The sequence below is a fragment of the Lacerta agilis genome, chromosome 4 (assembly GCF_009819535.1).
Source record: "Lacerta agilis isolate rLacAgi1 chromosome 4, rLacAgi1.pri, whole genome shotgun sequence".
NCBI lineage: Eukaryota > Metazoa > Chordata > Lepidosauria > Squamata > Lacertidae > Lacerta > Lacerta agilis.
In genome coordinates, this window is record NC_046315.1 from 45,834,623 (window position 1) to 45,857,177 (window position 22,555).

The 22,555-nt window shown below is 39.2% G+C and overlaps 1 protein-coding gene across 1 annotated transcript in view; it reads right to left on the minus strand.

Moving 5' to 3' along the window:
• Positions 1-22,555, minus strand: part of TMPRSS15 (transmembrane serine protease 15) — a 53,633-nt gene that overhangs the window by 21,447 nt on the left and 9,631 nt on the right. The window contains 8 exon segments of the mRNA XM_033146861.1: positions 5,289-5,430; positions 6,480-6,630; positions 6,886-6,991; positions 8,877-9,026; positions 10,595-10,732; positions 11,610-11,719; positions 16,079-16,187; positions 21,826-21,990. Of these exon segments, the coding sequence (XP_033002752.1) occupies positions 5,289-5,430; positions 6,480-6,630; positions 6,886-6,991; positions 8,877-9,026; positions 10,595-10,732; positions 11,610-11,719; positions 16,079-16,187; positions 21,826-21,990 (1,071 nt within the window).

Genomic DNA, 22,555 nt, shown 5'->3' on the forward strand with positions numbered 1-22,555 from the left:
ATTCTTAAATAATGAAGACCAAAGTTTTAGAATAAAGTATAATTTTATGCTGAACACCTCACTAGGCAATGTATCTTTTATTCTTTGTCTAACAAGATATATTAACAGCTGTCTAAGTACAGATGGCTTGAAAGAAGCACTTACAGGATCAGCTATTATAATTATAATGATACCATTAAATCTAATGATAATTTGACTACTCTGTGTGGAACAGATCTTCCTCTATAATATTGCTTCATGCATCCTCTTATACTATGCTATTAGATATACTAATCATACAGAGGCAGAATAAGCATTCAATGGAGAAAGGTTGAGAGCTACATATTTAAAGAAAGAAGCCTCACTCTGGACTGTCTGCCCTAATAACCTTCAAATGTCAAGTCACAAGGTGGTGGGGCAAAGCTCAATTTTTAGTACTTCAGGGGTTGCTGCTGAAGACCAGCATGCTTAGCTGTACAACAGGCAGTTTGTGTATCTGTTTCAAAATAATTTGTTTTCTTTAAGAGAAGCCGAGAAGTGAATTAATATGTTTAAGTATTTCATAATTGCAAGGGGTCCAAATAAGAAAACTTTTTGCAGGGCATAGAAAAAGAGAGAAATAAACTTGGTTGACTATTTCATGTTACTGATTAGTGGACTTTAACATCAAAGAACATCCAGTCACCTGGGTTCTTAGGAAAACTGTCACCACATAGATTGTTCTCACAGTCTATTAACCGAATTACTCCCCTCCCCCATTTTCTAGGACAGAGTAAGATTTGTGTAAGATACATTCTTTTTTGTTCTCTTATGTCAAATGCACAAGATCACACCCTTGTATGCGGCACTAAACAGAAAAGCTACAACTCCCTGGTGACATATTAATAACCATTTACACAGCAGACTCATCATTCACCTACCTGTATCATACTCTTGACATGCAGTAGATCTATCTATGGCTGCCAAATGTTTGTGAAGGGCAGTAAGCTACAGTTCTAAAGATATTGTAGTTACCATTGTTACCAGCTACTGTTGCTACTGCTGTTTAATCACTGCTGAGGATAACACCATAATAAGGGATATTCTAGGTATGTGCATTTGATTCTAATATATGGCTGAAGTTACTACTATCTTCCATCCCAAAGAGAATACACCCTTATTTTTTAAAAAAAATAACAAAAAATAAAAATATACAAATCCCACCATTTTTTCTATGCATTTGTGGCACATTGAGGCTGAAAGATGGCAGCACTATGGAACCAATCTTTGTTTTACATTGAGTGTAAACACTATTTGCATGTATCACATATTTCAATTTGGCGGAACAACTGGATATATAAGCCACAGAGGAAACCCTCAAGAAACCTGACATCAAGCATAATTTAAGCAGCTCTTGGTTAATGTCCTCCATGGCTAGGGCTATAGAGACCAAGGTTATTTGAACTGTTTACACATGAATTGGTCTCCCCATATTGAGAAATATTGTGTTAAGTGAGGTGTACTCATACAAACAGCCACAAACTTGTCTCAACAGAATGCTCTCTTACATCTATTGAAAGTTTAAAGAAATTTGGAGCGTGGTCCTGTGAAGACTGTGCCTTGATTGCCTGTCAGTTTTTTTGTTCTATGAACTGTTGGGTGCTACAATAAAGAATAGACTTGTTTTCATTTTTCAGTGTTGGCCAATCTATATGGTTTTCTAGTTGACTGAATTGCCACGTTCAGAGATAGCAAAAGAAGTGCAATAGAAAGAAGCTACACATCAAGTGACATAAATTTAATGAAGATATTGATAGAACTAGAGTCAAGGGAAAACCTCAAGTGAAGTCCATTCTCAATGGATATAGATCACTGGCATTTTGTTTTGGAGCAGGTTTTTAAGGCTGGATAACAAGATGAGGAAAATAGTGTCTCTCTGTGTGTGATCTGATGATTTAAACAGAATCATGGAAGCAAAGTCAAAACCTGAGGTTGGCCAAGATTTGATTGTGTATGATTCCTGTACACTATTCATGAATAGGAAACATAGTTCTATTGGCAAAAATAATGTAGAAAAATACTTCTGCTTTTATCTTGAAATGTACTTTCAAGATTGTTCATAGTACCTTCCAAGCCATCAGACTGGAAGATACTTCACTTTTCTATGTTTATTTTGAAATTGCGAGGCAATCCAAAACTAAATAAAGGAGTAAGAAAATGTCAGGTATCACTGTATGTGCATAGTAAATTACTTAGGGATAAAAATAAATTCCCAACCAGATGCATGCTGAATGGATCTTCAGTGTCTGTGGCCACCCAGAAAAGCCATATTGGATCTATAGATGGAAGCTCACTGAAAATGTCATCTGACTTCAACGTTAAGAATTATTACGAAAACAGAATCTCAAGAATGACAAGGCCACAAAGTCAAATTTGGAACACTGTGTAAATGGAGCAGCTTCCTTTCGAGGAAAAGGCTAAGGCGCTTAAGCATTTAGTCTGGGGGAAAAGCTAAAGATGGAACATGTTAGAGGTTTATAGCAGTGTTTTTCAACCTTTTTTGGGCAAAGGCACACTTGTTTCATGAAAAAAATCACGAGGCACACCACCATTAGAAAATGTTAAAAAATTTAACTCTGTGCCTATATTGACTATATATAAAGTAATTTTTCAATTTTTCCCACGGCACACCAGGCAACATCTCGCGGCACACTAGTGTGCCGCGGAACAGTGGTTGAAAAACACTGGTTTATAGAACTATGCAAAATGAAAATGAATAAGAAAAAGATGACAGATGTTGCCTAGTGGGGCGGGTTGTGCAAAGGATGGGGCATTTAAGAACAGGGGTAGGAAAAGCCAGAGGTCACAGTAGGTAGAGGAACCCCACCTTCTCTCTCTCTCTCTCTCTCTCTCTCACACACACACACACAATTTACACAGCTTAAGCAATGGGAAGAAAAGAAAGAGCAAAGCAAATGGCTGGGAAGAGTGTGGTGAAGAGTGCAAGCACGACCTGCCTTTATGTTCAGTAGGCGGACCAGAGTGAAGACCAGCACATGAAGTCTTTATTCTGGTCCACCCAGTAGACCATACCCAGCCTTGGTTCAGTATACCTGAAGGAGTATCTCCACCCCCATCGTTCTGCCCAGACACTGAGGTCCAGTGCCAAGGGCCTTCTGGCAGTTCCCTCGCTGTGAGAAGCCAAGTTACAGGGAACAAGGCAGAGGGCCTTCTCGGTAGTGGCACTCGCCCTGTGGAATGCCCTCCCACCAGATGTCAAAGAGAAAAACAACTATCAGACTTTTAGAAGACATCTGAAGGCAGCCCTGTTTAGGGAAGCTTTTAATGTTTAATAGACTATTGTATTTTAATGTTCTGTTGGAAGCCGCCCAGAGTGGCTGGGGAAACCCAGCCAGATGGGCAGGGAAACCCAACCAGATGGGTGGGGTATAAATAAATTATTATTATTATTATTATTATTATTATTATTATTAAGGAACTGCAGCAACAGCAATGTAAGTGGTTGAATGAATTCTGATTGGTTCAGTGACACACTCAAGAGCAACACTGTGGGAAACATTTTGAAGCAGGCTAGCTGTAGAAATTAGTTTGCAATGGACTATTTTCTGCAAATAGCAGCAAATAACTATGAGTGGTGTCCAACTACATAGTTTGTTACTGCAAGGACATTTTATGTGCAATGGAACTTTCATCCCATGTCATGTCCCCATGTAGAACAGAATCTGAAAAAAGAGTGATAGATATTAGTGATATACTAAAAGATGGCAAGGGTGGCCCCCTCCAATGATTTTAAATATATTGCCATGTTTTAGAATTTCACTAATATCCATCCTTTTAAAAAACATATATTTTACATCTGGAAATGGGAATATTACATCAATGTGTAAAAGACGGCTGGTCCAATTCCTTTAAAATCACTGATGCTTTGCTATTGTCTCCAGTGAGAGCTGCATTACAGCTAATGTCTATTGGAGTAGGCTGAGGTAGGCTCAAGTCCTTTTGGTCTGTTGTTTTTGGCAGAACAGATTTAATAATATCAGTAGCATTATAAAAAATGTGACAAGTTGAAAGATTGAATTTGATGGTATTCAAGATTTCTGATAGCTCTACAGGGAAAACAATTTTCAGCATGCTTTAGCAGAAGAAGGAACATAATAAAACTAGACATATTAGCCATCTTTCCCTGACCGGAGTTAGTACAGAATATGCTATTATTTCATTATGTGAAGCAATCTGATCCTGCCTCAGAACCTCATTAACAGTTTCATAAGTATGTATGGCTGACCCCTTATCCTTTCCACCCTTGTTATTATTTGTCAGTTCACTGAATGTTCATGAGATACAGGTTAGTGTTTCTCTCTGAAATGGATAGAAATTACTCATGTGCATCATCAGCTCTGAGTCTTTCAGCATCTAACACAGCAACAGCAGCAAAATTGGAAAATATATGAATTTAATTAAGACATCCTTATTCCCCCCCCCACACGAAAGTCATATCCTATCAATGCTTTCACTTAGATTTCCAGTGAACATCATGTTGTCACATAATGCAATTAATGGGACTTCACCGAGATTTTACATTAGTGTTGATCTGCAAAGTGATGTCATGGATTAATTTGCATCAGTGCGTGACGTTAGTAGGAAGTCTGGATTTTAATAGGTTACAGTTAATTTGTGGATGCATTAGAAATATTACACTTTTGTTTTAAGGCCTGCAGATAACTTCCAGTTCAGTACATTGGCAGCACATAGTGAAATATCCCTCCTTGCTCAAAAACTGGCTTCTGTGTGGCATAAATCAAATAGCCCTGCTATTTCCCCCATCAACTGCCATACAAGAGGGTTGAGGGCTAGCATGGGACCAGCTAGTTGTTTGGAGTCAGGGGCTCAAATGTGCTAAATTAGCACAGCCAGTCCCCAAAGAAAGTCCAGGGCAGACATGCCATTCAAAACTTAAAATAGTGGAACAGCAGAGCATTATAACCCCTTGCACCACATAATTGTACAGTGCAGAGGAGAGCTATAGTGAAGCAATGCTGATAAGAGTCCAGCCCTGGCAGTGCTAAATCTTTAATTCCCACCTTGACTGGCTGCAACAAGCAGAACAGCCAGTAGGAAAGAAAGAGATAACATAGGAATGGCAGGTGAAGGGATGTTATTCCTTCTTCAGATATTATGCCTCTAGCTTTGCTTTGTTCTTCTGTCATCAGCTGTTCCACTTGCTACTGATAGCCCCCTCCAAGAATACAACATAGTAATCCAACCTATAATGAAATGCTTCTGTGATCACAGAAAACAATAATACTTACTGGGCAGCTGAGGGGTCGTAGGGACTGTGGGGACCAAAGTAGGCTCTGGATAAACAGTTTCATTGCAGCCTCCATTTCTTAGACCAATATCATCAAGGGCAATGCCATCCCATCCTGGTCTTTTAAAGGCATCAAAAGCAACCTTTTAAAAAAAATCACATAAAATGTTATACATGCTGTTTCATTTTAGATTTTACTTATTTATTTCATTTATTTTACTTATTCTACTTATTTCTATATAAATTATATATCTCTACTCATAAAAAGATATAAGAGCTATCACATATAAAACCATACAACACAGACACATTTTTAAAATCAGACACACATGGGAGTAAGACCCATGGGATTCAGTGACGGGGCTTGCTTCCTAGACATGCATGGGATTCCACTGTTATAGAAGGAATCTTTCTACATTTCTAACTTTAATAAGTAGAAATGTGAGCTGTCATCTATGTGAACCTTTTAATGGCTTTACAAGGAATTCTACCTCCCCTAAAAGTAATTTCTACACATTCAGATTCTCAATACATTTTAGGCATTTTTGCTAGCGACATTGTTAGTGGATGGAAAGATGACATATGAGTACAGTAGAACTTATGGACTGGTTCCATATTTTTTCAGTACAGGAAAGCTGAAAGAACAATTCTTCAATAGAAAGGTTCTGTTGATTTATTGGACAATGTTAGGCCAATAATTTTAAACTAGATCTAAGCACGTTCTCTTTGGAAGCCAAGTTTGACAATGTAAGCATAACCAAGTCCTAGAATTGCTGTTTTGGAATCGAAAGGTCCCTGGTGTGAGTCCCAAAAGTAATTGGGGAGGGGGAGAGAGACTTCATTTTGCATTCCTACATTAAGTACTTCAACTAAAGCAAATAAATTTCAGTTGTAGATATATTTCATCACTCTAGCCAAGGGTTCTTAACTGGTGACAAAGCTGGCTAGCCCAAGACAGAGAGAAGTTTCAGTGTTCCAACATAATCATAATAATTTCTTCTGTCAAAAACATACAGTCTGCTCATACTAACTAGTCTTGTGTGCTCTAACCATTTTTTGGCATACTGTAATGATAAAATTATTCTTTTTGCAGATATGAATATTGGGATAGAAAATTGGAAATGGTCATAAAGACCCACTGAACTCAGTGACTTGACTACATTCTTTACTGATGATAGATAGTTTGACATACTTTAAAATTAGATGTTTCATTTAGTGTTATTTGTCCATAGTTCCAGTTATTTCCATAATTTCCTTCTTTCTGGAAAACCGTCCTTTCAGTGTTCTGATCGTATGTGATGGTAACGCTCAAACGATACACATTTGTACCATACATGTGATACCTGAATTGGAAAATGAGAGGTAATTATTTATTCTAGCATAGTAAATTGAAATCCCCCTGGTATCCACCAGCACAGCAGACTTCTGCTTGTGCAGTGAGCTTTTTCTCTCCTTTGCAGGCCCTCGTGTACCCTCAAAATCTGTTTCAGAGAGTTGAGAGATTCTCTGGAACAGATTTTGAAGATGTGTGGAGGGAGGAGAGGAGGTATGTTAGAGAACTGACTTTGCCATTAGTACATATGGTATGTTCACAATACCAGAAACTCAGGCAGAAGACTTGTGAAGAGGGGACTAAGGATAAGCTTAAAAGTCGAACTCTCACAGGTCTGCCTCCAGACATCATTGGTGTTGAAATGTAATAGCCTGCAAGACAAATAATAATATATAATAGTTAATTATTAATGCCTTGTTCCACCAACTACTTAAGGAAGTACACTTGCTAATTTGCTACCCTGAACTTCTACCCTGAACAATGGAATATACATTGAATAAATAATAATAAAATAATTTATACCATTGGCTTCAATGGAACACTGAGTTGCTGTAGTTTTATAAAAAGAGACATGCAGCAGTAAGCCGGTGTTGCTAAGAGGCTAAAAGGCTACTGCATAGGTGGGCTCCCGTGAGGGAGAAGAAAGACCATATGTGCCAAATATCGGTCGAGGGACGAGAGCAAATGGGGCCCTCGGTACCTCCCATATTTATTGGTGACAAACTCATACATAAAGAAAAGCGATTAACCAATGATCATAAGGCATCCTTATACATATGCATAAACTACTAACCAATGAACGTTGTGTACTTCAATAATAATTAATTGATTAATCAACTATATTAGCAACTATAGTAGCAAAGCTTTATCATGCCCTAATGTCAGCAGCCCTTTGTTCTTAGGCAGTGCGTTTCATCCTCATGTTATGCTTGTGATCTTTTTTGTATAACATACTTAATCATAGTAAGCCTGTGATGTTGGCAACACATATTAATCATAGAATATTGTGTATGAACCCAGGGTCATACTATATTGTGCTTGTCAGAGATGTGGAACGGTCGAACTTTCTGCCCTACTGCACCTGCAGCATGGCATGCCAACTTACCAGCTTAGTGGAGAGTTGAAGCACACTACGCTGCGATGTGCACAGGCACATCCTGTATTATTCCCACAGAGACACACATAGTCCACTAGCTCTAATACAGATGACTAAGCATGATGGATCACTGGGCTGAGGGGAAAGGTCCAAGGAGCCCATGTTTTGTAGCCCCAGGCCCAACAAGCTAAAACTCTCAGTTTTTAGAGCAGACATAGTTTCCTTTGCTAAATACAGTACAAACAAACATTCTTAATTTTGCAGATATAACAAGGGGGGGAACGAAACATTGTTAACTCATAGAATCATAGAATCATAGAGTTGGAAGAGACCACAAGGGCCATCCAGTCCAACCCTCTGCCAAGCAGGAAACACCATCAAAGCATTCCTGACAGATGGCTGTCAAGCCTCTGCTTAAAGACCTCCAAAGAAGGAGACTCCACCACACTCCTTAGTAGCAAATTCCACTGCCGAACAGCTCTCACTGTCAGGAAGTTCTTCCTAATGTTTAGGTGGAATCTTCTTTCTTGTAGTTTGAATCCATTGCCCCGTGTCCGCTTCTCTGGAGCAGCAGAAAACAACCTTTCACCCTCCTCTATATGACATCCTTTTATATATTTGAACATGGCGATCATATCACCCCTTAACCTTCTCTTCTCCAGGCTAAACATACCCAGCTCCCTAAGCCGTTCCTCATAAGGCATCATTTCCAGGCCTTTGACCATTTTGGTTGCCCTCTTCTGGACACGTTCCAGCTTGTCAGTATCCTTCTTAAACTGTGGTGCCCAGAACTGGACACAGTATTCCAGGTGAGGTCTGACCAGAGCAGAATATAGTGGTACTATTACCTCCCTTGATCTAGACGCTATACTCCTGTTGATGCAGCCCAGAACTCACATGAACAATAAATATAATCCATCAGTCCTGACCTAAACATTGATATTAATATATGCATTCCATAGTTCTAAATAGGTATCTAAATGAGAATGATGATTATGAGATATATTGTCAAGTGTACAAAGAGTAATGAGATCTTTGTAAATTATCCCTCCTGCCGTGCAAGACATTTCTATTTTATTTTGCAAAAATACATTGGTTAAAAAAAAGAAAATTCAAGTCAACGGAGCACATTCATGTTTTGCTCATATCTTAATTCTTACCTGATAAATTGCCAAATGTATGATCAAAGTTAGGGCCAGATGTAATAGGGAATGTGGGACCACTAATTCTTGCCCATTCATCATCGTCATCTAAATCTTGAATCCAGTAACAAAAGCCATCTTCAAAAGTGCAGCTAAGTTTCTGACTGTCTTGAAGTGAAATGTGAATAAATTAATGAAATGAAATTTAATAAATTAACGCAATGGACTATGAACAATTCCACCATGTACTGATTTATTACAATCCTTTTCATATCACAAGCAAAGTGACTGTGTTGAAAGTGCTTCCCATCCAACCTGAAAATACATCACCCAAATGATAGCTTCTATGAGCCTTGGCATGGTTTTCTGTAGATAATCCACACATACTTAGGTATTTTCTGTACTAGTTTCATGGTAGGTTTAATGGCCTTTCCCCATTCTCAAAGCACTAAACTTGAATACTATTTCCTTCAACCAGTATTAGAGGATTGGGGTTCGACTGGATGACCCATGGAGCCCATTCCCACTCTGCAATTCTGGGATTCTCGATATACAGTAAGCCTGTAATGCAGATGCAAATCTTCCTCCCATCTCCACTGTAATATTCAACCATGGACTTATCCACACTTACATTTCCTCTGCTCGTTCCAGGGATGGTCAACCCTTTTTTGCTCCATGTCCGAGCACCCCACCCTTTTTTGCTCCAGAGCCATTTCCCGCAAAACCCCACTCTTTAAAGCTCAGTTGGAACAAATGGCAATCCATGGAAAAGCCAAATTGATATTTGCTCTGATGGAGCGCTCAAAAGCAGGTTTTTATGGGGAAAGCAACCATACCAGACTACTCATTTCATGAAAGCTATGTCAGATGCAGTCAAGCACAAGAATCAGGGCCTCCTGTGCCATGCTTCTGCTTATGGTTTTCAATTTTGGAGGAACTGAAATTTAAAATAATTTAAAAGAGCTGTCAATGCACATTTTTAAAAATTCCATTTGGAGAGTAAAGTGTGATGCTGGGTGTTGGTTTGAAGTAACTAGATATTGTACTAAAATTGCTACAGAAATTTCTTAAACAAAGAAATATATTATTGCATGCCACTAGTTAGACATTTCAATCAATTTAATTTATTTTTCTCCACAAACCATACTAACATCTAGGGAAAAAGTAACATAATATAGTAATTATCAAGGTGAAATGGGAATTAGATGGTGGTGATGAAGAAGGAAATCATCTTCATTAATCTGTAAATCCTGTTAATTATTTATGTAACTGTGTAACATCTCTAGGTATGGATACATTTTTCCAATTTTGATTTTAAAAAAAAGTCTAAAGAGTTCAAAGCTGAAACACAAGTAAGCAGCCTTGATGATACAGCACCCCTGGTATCTATAAGCAGCAAAAAGGGTAATGATATCAGGCCTGACCAATATAGAAAGGGATAATTATTCATGGGGTGTTTGGACAAGTTAAGTGGATAACAACATATTGCTGCATTAGCACTTCAAAATGGATTTGATAAAAGAATACCGTGTCTGTAGCATAAGGCTACAGACACATTGTAAGATTAACATTTATTGGAGCTGATATAATACATCCACGGCAAGTCACATGTGAAATCAGGTGCATTTGTCTGCATATCGGAGCAATGTCACGGTTTTGCTAGCTGTGGCTAGATCTCCTTCCACCATGCGTACTAACAATGTGATATTTAAACAAAAGTTAGAAAGAATACTTACTTGTGAGTTCACTTGTGCTAAATGCAGTGTAGGTTGCATTAAAGCCATTATAATTTTCAGCATAGTCTGTGACAAATTCTACCGTGGCTTTATTAGAAAATATGTTAATTGTACCAGGATTAGAACCTGAGAGGAAACCTACAAAGAAAGAGATGGCAAAGATATCTAAAGGGTATAATGCTACATAGATGCAAATAATCCAGATCAATAGTCTTCGGTTTGCAGAAAAGTGAGCCCAAACACTTATGCTTTTTCTACTATTATCCATTTGTATACCTAAAAATGAATGGAGTTACTCATATTTAAGCATCAAGCTGTGAGCAAGATTACAACCATAGTAATTTGCCATTGGAATTGTTTCTGCCCTCAGAAGAGTTCCAAGTGTTATCCTAGAATATATCAGATTATCCTTTAGAATCTCATGATGAAAATAGACAGCAATTTATAATTAGAAACACCATTGACTCTAACTTCATGGAAAACAAACAAATAATTTATATGACAGTGACACATGAAGAGTTCAGCATTATTGTGGCCACTGGTTCCCCATGGCTTTGGGCATATAGTAGTGGTTGGCTTCTGCATAATCAGAACCTCAACTGACAGAGGCTTTGCATGTGTTAGAAGTGCAATCTGGAATGCTTTTAAGCAGAGATCCTGCAACAAGTGTTGTGCACAGGAAAAGTATAAGCTGGACATTGCATTTATTATAATAGTAATTCTTACTTCTCTTAGAACTTTTGGGAAATGCAAATGGGACACATAACAAAGGTGTGATCAGCTAAAAGCCTATTGAACTGACTAGCCCATTTGCAATTGCCACATGGTAGAATAAAACAATGAAATTGTTGAAGGGAATGTACACAAGGTACTATCTCCTCCATTCAGCTCCATTCGGGATGAAGAGCATCATTCTCATCACATGAGATTATAAAACCCTGCATTGTAAAAAGAAAAGGATGCCTGGTTGCTGTAAGTATCACAGATTTAAAACAATATTAAAAAGGTGTCTTACCTCTTAAAACCTTCTCTGGGCCTACACCTTCATAAATACTTAGAGTGTCTGCGTACTGTTGTGTATCAAAAGCACTGAAATTCAGCTTAATAGACAGTTCTTGATTTACACTATAAGGGGCAAAATATTCTGTTAATAACTGCGTGGTTGCTGAATGCAGTAGACATAATACACAGAAATGTGAGGACATATCGTGAATCAAATCCCCTCCACCCAGCCAGCAGCAAGTTTGCTTTGCATTGCAAGCTAAGTGCTGGAAAAATGCTGCTCACGCAAAGGGTATTGGAGCTCCGTCCAGATGTTCAAATAGTTGCTTGCACATTTTATTTACTTACTTTATTGCTTTCCACCCCACCTTTCCTCCCAAAGGAGCCTATAAAGGTGCTCCTTGAATTGTATCCAAGAGAAGCCATTCAGGGATAGTTATATTTTGAAAATTACACACTTCATTTATTTATATTTAGGAAAGTATTTATATACTGCCCTATCATAAAATATCAGAGTGTTGTACAGCAATATGAGCACATTAAAAAACATTTAAAGCAGTGCAAAATGATGGTTGAAATGACTGGCTAGTGGCTACTCAAGAAAATGTTATACAACCACATAGGCCTGGTGGGATAAAACAATATTCAACATGTTTGAAAGTCAGTGTCTGCTGAATCTCTGTTGGAAGAGTGTTTCAAAACATGGGGCTGGAGACACTGAATGCTCAACTTCTGAATGAGGCCAGTTGGGCCTCCGTAGCATGGCAGACAAGTGGTTGACATCCCATTCTAAACATGCTCATTTTGAAGCAAGTCCTAACGAATTCTATGAGTCACCTAGTTTAGGATTGCAGCCTGAATCTGAATCCCATTTAACTAAGCTTTCTCTGGTTTTTTTCAAGTTTGTGCACATCTAAGTGTAAGTTGCTGATTTGTATAAAAAAATAAAGACAAGCATTAATTATGCACCATCTGCTCTGAAAGTTCAGTGCAATTTTTAAATTATTTGTTGGAGAGTACTTTTTAGAATATATTTTGTCAACTTGAAATTTAAGGCAATGAATTTAAGATATCTGGTAATACTATAGCCACTTCACACATTACCAAGTTAGAAAGTGTGCTGCATATGATGACAACGCATCCTGTAAAATGGGAGAAGATTGCAAGTTTATTTGAGCAGTGCATGCATACTGGGTGGAGCTGATTTATGCAAAGTATAAATGTGATGTATGCAGAGTTTTTAAAACAGGATACATTTTAGAGCATACTAAATACCCAGTGCATGCATACTGGGTGGAGCTGATTTATACAAAGTATATATACAATGTATGCAGAGTTTTAAAAACAGGATACATTTTATCATTACACCTAGGAACTTGCACTATATCCATTAATTATGTAACATGAAATGGAACTATATACACACACACCTTTATTTTAAATACATGCACATTCAGAAAATGATATAAATCTGCTGCAGGGTGTCGTGTTGCCCAATCTTCTGGAGCAGATTTTTTTTGGGGGGGTATGAGGGCTGTAGGGGGAAATTCAGTTATGCAAGTGGAACTTTGTAGCATGAACAGAACAGCAGTGCTGGAAACAATGAATAGTTTTTTTAAAAAAAAATAAACTGTAGCATCATCTCGGAAACAGTCCTCATTTCCATTATCCTGTCTTTCTTTTAGAAACTAGAAATCTGGAATACTCAGGATGTGAATACGAACTTCAAACTGGCAAACTGTTTTGAATTTACTAAATTACCTTTTTTTCCTGGTTGCAGTTCCCAAAAGGAATTGAAATATTTGACCACAACCATTTCAACATGCTTGTCAGAATCAATTTGTAAAGTGCAGCAGAGCACATTTTTAATGCAATCTGTAATCCTTTCTATTTATTCTTTTGTTACCACTTGCGTAGATAGAAGAAGCATAGAAAATTATATCTGACAATAAAAAAGCTCAAGGAAAATGCTGCGGATAGTAACTCAGTAAGGCATATTTGGCTAATTTAATACGATTGGGTAATTTGACAAAAATCAAGTTATTTCTCTACATTTATTAAAAAGAATAACAATATTATATATTTCTGTTCAGGAAAGAAGCACAAAATTGGATGAGGAAATGGAAAATCTTCATAAAGCCTTAAGTCAGAAGAAAGCAAAAAAACAAAACAAAACAAAACCCTAACAGATCATCTTTGTCCTGCTTCTGATTTACTTTTGAATCACTGACAGCAGCACGTGCAGGAGTTCAACATGTTTATATCATCATTCAAGGACAGGAAGTGTCTGAGTAATTTGTTGAATCCTTCCACAAATATCCCACATGCCACTCAGCTCCTTCAAAATATACCCCTCCAGTTTGGCTGGCGAAGGGGACTGGGGTGGAAGGGGAAGAAAACACCTAGGATATTTCATCCTATATCCTGAGCTTGTGCTTGTTTTTCCCACCCCTCAGGTATTTAGCTGGGAGAATGAGAACTAAAGGGCTCTCAGCCAGTGGATCATCCATCAGCCAATATTGGCCCTATATTGCAAAAAGCATATTCCTCCTCTGCAAACAAGACAAGCAACAGCTGTACTTTGGAGATCTATGTTCATCAGTAAGCCTCCCCGCCCCCTGAACCCTGAGGTGGTCCTAGAGCTGTGTCAGTAGTCTCTGATGGCTACAACAGTTGACAGCTTGGTTATTAAGGAAAGAAAAGGAAATCATTTGTTGCATGAGACAATGTTAATTGACTGATGAATAGAAGCAGGTAAACTGGATGCAACCCACCCTGAGGTTATGTATCAAGACCAAGGGCAGCCCAAGACATTTTGACACCTGAGGTGAACCACAAGATGCCTTCCTGCCAGAGAAGGCGGCCTGAGTGAAGATCTACATCAGGAACCAGGAAGAAAGAAAGAAAGAAAGAAAGAAAGAAAGAAAGAGAGAGAGAGAGAGAGAGAGAGAGAGAGAGAGAGAGAGATCTACATTGGGATCTACATTGGGAACAAGGTTGGGAGGAGGCTACTGAAGATGTGAGGAAGCAGCAAATCTGGCCTCTAAGGAGTGCACTGCAGCTGTCGCTTGGAGGCCAGATAGGTTGCCACTGTAGATTCTGCCGCACAAGGCAGTTGCTTTACCTTGTCTCAGAGATGGGCTGTCCCTGATCAAAACAAGGAGAGAAGCTGGGCACATTGCAGACAGTGGGCTGCTCAGTGATGGCTCAGTGCCTGTGGTAATCACATTGAGGAGGAGACAACATAGAAAATGGCCCCTCTGGGGTTTTCCCTTCTGTGAAGCCACTGGGGGCCAAGAATTGCACCCCCATGAAGTTTGCAGATAGGTGGTGGAAGGATCCTGAGTGAAGGAGACCTCCGGGTATAGGGTGGTATATAAATTCTAATAATAATAATAATAAATAATAAAAGACAGGGAAGTGAAGATATTCCAGGGTGAGAGATGCATAGGAAAGAAAGACTCCCAGGTGAGAGCAGAGAGGGCATATTTCTTAATGAAGGACCAGGTGCGCAGTCTGGGAGTCATTTTGGACTCACAGCTGTCCATGGAGGCACAGATCAATTCTGTATCCAGGGCAGCTGTTTACCAGCTCCATCTGGTACGCAGGCTGAGACCCTACCTGCCTGTGGACTGTCTCGCCACAGTAGTGCCTGCTCTAGTTATCTTCCACTTGGACTACTGCAATGCGCTCTACGTGGGGCTACCTTTGAAGGTGACCCGGAAACTACAACTAATCCAGAATGTGGCAGCTAGACTGGTGACTGGGGGCGGCTGCCGAGGCCATATAACACTGGTCCTGAAAGAGCTACATTAGCTCCCAGTACGTTTCCAAGCACAATTCTAAGTGTTGGTGTTGACTTTTAAAGCCCTAAATGGCCTTGGCCCAGTATACCTGAAGGAGCGTCTCCACCCCCATCGTTCTGTCCAGACACTGAGGTCCAGTGCCAAGGGCCTTCTGGCGGTTCCCTCACTGTGAGAAGCAAAGCTACAGGGAACCAGGCAGAGGGCCTTCTCGGTACTGGCACCCACCCTGTGGAACACCCTCCCTTCAGATGTCAAACAGATAAACAACTACCTGACATTTAGAAGACATCTGAAGGCAGCCCTGTTTAGGGAGGTTTTTAATGTGTGACATTTTAATGTATTTTTAATCTTTGTTGGAAGCCACCCAGAGTGGCTGGGGAAACCCAGTCAGAAAGGCAGGGTACAAATAAGTTGTTGTTGTTGTTGTTGTTGTTTTATAGTTTATTACTACTTTTATGTTGTAATTTTTTTATGTTGTAAGTTGCCTTGAGCATGGTTTGTACTTTGGAAAGGTGGCATCCAAATAAAATTATATACCATATGTACAGTATGTAAATAACTTATTGGTGCATATTATGCCCCACATTAACTGGAGTGCATAAAAAACACTGTTGAGAAAAAGTGCATTTTATCTGCAAATACAGTCTAGATGAGAGAATGTTGTCAAGTGACTTACTGTATAATCCATCGGCAAGCAAGGTTTGAAATATAAGGCTCTGGATAATGAATAGAGTGGAAAGATCCAGAGGAGCCAGTCAAAATAAATTTTCCATCACAGGATGTAGCTGTAAATAAATAATAATTACCTTTTCAAGAAATTCAGCCTCAGAAAGAGATTGCTCCAATCCTTGATTATAAAGAACAATTGTACTTTGTTTTCCAACTATACTGTCTCAGTAACACATTATGGGAAGAGGAAAAGCTTCACAGTTTGAGATGAATTTGGTTATATTAGCAGACAAAATATAGATTTGGTATTCCTCATTTTATTTTTACTGTCTTGAAGGGGCTAGGTTTCTTGTTTCCAGGGCTCCCCCTTATACATTAAATTGTCTCTGGAGCATGAAAAATTATTTCACAAGTCAGCTGCAACCAATTCATCCACTGCTGCAGTTAGAGCCTCCTTTCTGGATATACCTTAACTATCACTGGCACCATTACAAGGTCTGGTTAGATAGAACTCGGTATACTAGAGACATGGAGCTCATTCTTATGAAGGGCCAGCCATACCATTAGCCAGACACAGAGTCACATCAGGCAGCAATAGTGTGGTATTCGAGAGAACAGTTTTTGTGCCACTTGCTCTGCTCTAGCTTTCTATCCTCAAATTCAGTAGGAGATGCTATTCCATCACTACTGTTGATGACCCATCTGCAATATACATTTAAAGCTGTATCATACCACTTTACACAGTCATGGCTTTCCTCAAAGAACCCTGGATACTGTACATTGTTCAAGGTGCCACAATTCACAGAGTTCCATGAGAAGGCTCTGTAGTTCAGTGAGGGGCATGGGGTCTTCTAAATAACAGCTCTCAGTACCCTTAACAAACTACACTTCCCAGGCTTCCTTGAGTAAAGCCATGACTGTTTAAAGGCATATGATAATGCTTTGAATGTATAGTGCAGATGCCACCTTAGATCTGACTAATCTAATGGAATGGGGGAGAGTGCCATCTTGTCTTTTGCCTCAGGCAGCAAAAATCCTTGTGCTAGCCTTGTGCCCATGAGGTAAATCCTTGTGTTGTGAATGTGAGGAAATACAAATCTGGTCATTCCCCCCCCCCCCCAAGGAAGACCAATCTCTGGCCAAATGAGTTCAAATGCTCAGAGCATATTTTGTTTTTGCTTCTTTGCTGACTCATTACAGCAATCCAAGCACATTTTCTTGAATTTGTCCTTAGGATAAGGACATATCTTCATAGCCAATCCATGCTAACAAAGATATTTTGTTGACAGGTAGTTTCAGATACAATATTAGCCCTATTCAGGCATTAGTAAATGGTGACAGTAAACATGCAAGGGAAGGCATTGGGGATGAGTGTGCTAGCATTACTCATTCCCCCCCTCACTGTTTTCATAGCCTTCATGGAAGATGACAATTTGAAGCTGACACTCTTTGGTACCCATGGGGGCTCCCCCCACATTTTACAACTCTGATTTTGTGTCTACATTCACTGTTTAATAATTCCTGCAGAGCGTGATTGCTATAAACAGTATATAGCTGTTCAAATTTGTTGTGTTTAGACTTAGCTGATAACTCTGTCTTACAGTCATACAATCCACCACTTCTTTTAAACAAAGTAGCAAGTTAATAAAAAAACCACTTTAGATTTCCTCTGTCCTCTAATTTTTTAAAAAAATCTTTTAGTACTATGACTACTTCTACTATGAGTACTACCTGAATTTCAGTATACGACATGGTTCTCACTTTATAAAGCAGAAATAAGGAATGGGGACAGTGGTGGAGTCACTTCATTTCATGGCAATTTTATCATTAAAACCAGGGGAGGGAGGGTTGCAATGTCACCTGTTGTCTGCATTTCAGCTGAGAAGCTAATTGATTTCACTGAACTCTGACAGCACCAGGAAGAAACTGTTAGAATTACACCCTTCCTGTGCTGCGGCTTTATACCTCTAGCATATGCTGAACTCAGTAGCACTAAAGGGAATTTTAATGGGGACCGGATGGTGTTGGGCATAGTTCTTTTAAAGGAAATAGGTTCTTTTGTGGACAAGAGTAGTTATAAAATGACTATAAATCCTGTTGTAAAATTTTCCAAACTTCACAGGCACCTATTATATAAGAGGTATTGTCCCTTTGAACCAAGTGAAAAATCACAGACCTGGAAAACTTGGCCTGCATTCTAACAGTGTAAGTGGCTTGGTTCACCTCTTGATGGTCTTTCTGCTAACTCTGCTAGAAGAACTAAATCCTGGCAGAACTCTTCCTCACTTGCAATTATAAGACCATAGAAATAATGGTCAAAATGTCACACTGTTATCCCAACAGAAACCCATTCTCCTAAATTTTGTGGAGGGCATGTTTTATCTACTTTTATTATTATCACCACCACATTTATATACCACCTTTGCTCCATGTAGCCAAAGGTAATATACACACTTTTCTCTCTATTCATTTTATCATTACAACAATCCTGCAAAGTAGTTTAGGACTTCACAGGTGAGTGTGACTCCCAGGTCCTAATTGAATACTATAACCGCTGTACCATGCTGGTTCCTTTAGGGAAACAATGAGCTGAAACGTAAACACTTTGGATATGTAGTATGTTAGCATCTTATTTACATTTAACTTGTGCCATTTCAACCATCTGTGGCTGAAGGGAGGCTGGTTGAAATTCTCTTGGGGTTACCTGCTCCAGAATGACCTTAAAAACTCTTTTCACACCGGGTAACCCAGTTTAGGGGGCAAGGCCCACTCTGACTGCCAATTCTAGGATGCTCTTGTGGGATCTTGAGGGGCAATCTGAGTTCCAGTAAGTGAAGATTCTTAGGCTTCAAGAGATGGCCTTGCCTGGCAAACAAGGCAGTGAGCTTTAAAAGATCTTTTCATGCCAGTTAAACCAAACAGACCAGGCACAAAAATAGCTTTTAAGCTATTTGCCTGGTTTGCAGGGCACCCAAGCCCATTCAGCTTGCAAGATGTCCTTGAAAGATTTCGCTGGGTCATTTGAGCTCCCATGAGATCTTCTGAACGCATGTCTAGCCTTCCAGATCCAGTATGCTGAATGGGACTTGTCCCTCACATAAGGCAGAGAGCTTAAATGCTGCTTATGCACCAGGTATCCCCAAGTGGACTAAATGGCAAAAAAGAGCTTCTAAACTTTCTGTCTTGCTTGCAGGGCAGGGCCCACTCAGCACACAGGACCTGGCAGTACTGAGGATTCTCTCTCTCCCTGCCCCCCTCACCCTCTAGCTGCAGGGTGGCTCCAAGTGTTTGATTATAGGTAATTTTCATGTATAAGCAGAACCCTTGGAACCAAATCCCCACATAAGATGGGACCGTACTGTGTATGTATTGTGATGTGTCATTTCAACAAATAAAAAGAAGACATCAAAAGCTTTTGTACACTGAGTAATAGCAAAAGTCCAATAACATCTCTGACTGGCAGTAGCTCACTCTGGCTCAGAGCTATTGGGTTTATTTAACTAGAAAGCTCAGCGGTTTATCAATGAACTGCATACATGCTAAGCATACCATGGGGATATAGAGCTAAGCTTAATTTTTTCAATTCTATGCATATGGATTTTTCACAGAGTCCCACTAAGCTGAAAGCTGAATTCTATAGCTAGGAAATAGAAAAAAAAATATCCTTGTGTATTGGCTTAACATCTTTCAATGTCCCTACACCTGAGGCTGTGATATATTAATCTTGCGTCTATATTGTTGACATACTAGGAAAGAGACTGTATTCATAGTTGCTCCCTTGATGGTTTGTGAAGTTTTGTTTTAAATGTCAGGAAAATAAATGGGTTACCGGTAAATGAGCAACTTGTGTACATGCTAGCTTCTTAACATCTTAATATTAACACCAATGGTTTTGCTATATTGTCAACAGCAGAAACCTGAAATTTGAAAGAACAAACAAATATAAATAGTGAACATAACCACCCACGGAGAAACATGATATTGGAACTGGGGAATAATATTTGATCGCATGTAACTATAATACTTCCTGAAGGCACTTCCTGTAAGGTTTCCCCCTCAGGGTCATCAACATGAGTTGTGGACATAAGTGAACAATCTCATAACCTTTGTTTGTGTAAGCAAAATACAGCTCTGGGGTATGTGAATATGCTCAGAGTAGTTGTAGTGGCAGAAGGTGAAGGAGTGCTTAACCAGCTGCATTAGGTGCAAAGATTGAAGAATCAGATAGAAATACTACTACAAATAGTAGTAGTAGTAGTAATTCCCTGTCCAACTGGACCACTCTTGTTGGTTTGTTTGTTAAAAAAAACACCCTGATCTCCACTGCTTTTTTACAGAAGGGGAAAAGAGACCCTCTATCATTTTCTTTACAAGAGAAAAGCAGTTGTGGGAGGGGGAATTTTGACTGAGAAAATCACCTGCAGTGAAACAGTCAAGCATACTTCTACCACTCTTCCATTCAAAATTCTAGCCCTTCCCTGGTTGTATTCCAGTAATAACTAGTAACAACCACCGCTAGACTGTTCATGTGTCTCCCATGTCTTAACTACTTTGGTGCTTAAAGTCCCAACTGTTGGAATGTGATTTATTTCCCCACCTTATCTGAATGCTCTGTTGTTGGCCTCGTGATATTGAAATCTCAACACAAACAGTCATCATAGTTTCAAGAAAACAACCCAACTATCCACCACAGACTGGCCTGCACATGAAGATAGGAACATAGGAAGCTGGCTAATACCGAGTAGGACAATATAGTTCAGAACTGTCTACACTGACTGACAGTGGCTCTCCAGGATTTCAGGCAAGATGGAGATGCCAGGGATGAAACCTGAGACCTTTTATATGCAAGACAGATGCTCTACCATTGATCTATGGGCCTTTCCCTTAAGAATGGGCTGGGAAAGGGGTAGAACAGATTACACACAAGGAATTATATTTCTTAATGTTTCCCTGAAAATCAACACGAAAGCAGAAAAACACACACAGTAGTGACTGAACTGGGCTACACCTTTCAACTTGCTGTGTTAGGGTTTTGAGACAAGAAGTATGCCAGATCCAAACTTACCTTTCATTCTGGAGAGGCACCAAGGGAACAGGAAGGGTTGGGAGCTGCCAGATCCAAAACCACCCCCAATCTGCCACCCAAAACACCTCATCTGTGCCTGTACTACAACTAGAATACCAGTGGTGGAGTGGCAAGGGCAGCAAAGGCCTCCATGCTTGTAAAATGGTCCATGGAGGCATCAACTGGAGACCTCCTTCTCCTCCTGTGGATCCACACACTATCATATAGTCTCCAAGATGCCTTCCATGGGACACCATCTCATCTTACATACGCAGCTTGGCCTTTCACTTCAATTTCTTTCTATTGTAGCCTCTGTCTGAAAGCAACCAGACCAGACTGAGGATTTGAATACAATATGAATTTAGAGCAGTGAAAGCTGAATCTTTGTTTCAAAGCAACACCGTATCTGATTTAGATAGCAAAAACCAGCTATTCATGGTTAATTGCATAAATCTTTTTGTAGTCAGAATATTGCTTTTCTGTAGTATTTCACCTATAATTTCTTTATCATTATTCTTTTATTTTAAAAACTGGTAACTCAAGTTGCAAGAATTTCTTTCCCCTGGTGGGTTAAAGAAATAATATTGTATTACCTTCCACATATTGTATTATCTTCCACATAACACTGCATGATGTCGAAAAGATTCTGGAAAGGGTCAGAGGTTAATTGAAGGAACTCAAATTCTTACCACATGTTTTTTCGTTTTCATCCGAACCATCTGGGCAGTTTGGTATTCCATCACAAAATGATTCCCTTCTTATGCAGCTTACACCATCAGCACAAAGCTCATCAAGAGGTAAGCATTTCACTAAAATAAGTTTTTAAAAGGAGGATGGCATTATTCAGAATGTTGCTTTAATCATATACAGTTTGTTGTTTAGACTGTGTAGCATTTAGAGATTTTTGAAATACTAAGTTACATATCAAGCTTTAAAATAAGTAAATAAATATAGTAAGGGTGGTCTGGGATGCCCAATCCAAAATATAGCATTGACACAGTGTTCTCTATACTTCCAGTACAAACTTTACAGTGTACAAGCCTGGAGCAAAAGGCAGACATGCATTCTTCTCCCAGATGTGCTACTCTAGTCTTTCCAATAACATTGCTAACTGGCCTTTTAACAGAAGTTTGGTTTTTTTCAAAAGTCCTTTTTGAATTACAAACTACAGAAAACTAAACTACAACGCCATCTACTGGAGAAAGAAAATGTGCTTTCTTCCATTACTGATTCTCTTTCCAAGACAGACTAACAAAAGCATATCCAATCATCAAACCTTTTAAGCACAAATGTTCCTTACTTGTTCCCAATATCCACTAATTGGCACAGACACTGGTTACTGAAATAGATGTATATTAGTTTAATGTAGCAGAAAGTGCTGCTCATAATTTGAACACAACCTTTTAAAGCCTTATCTGC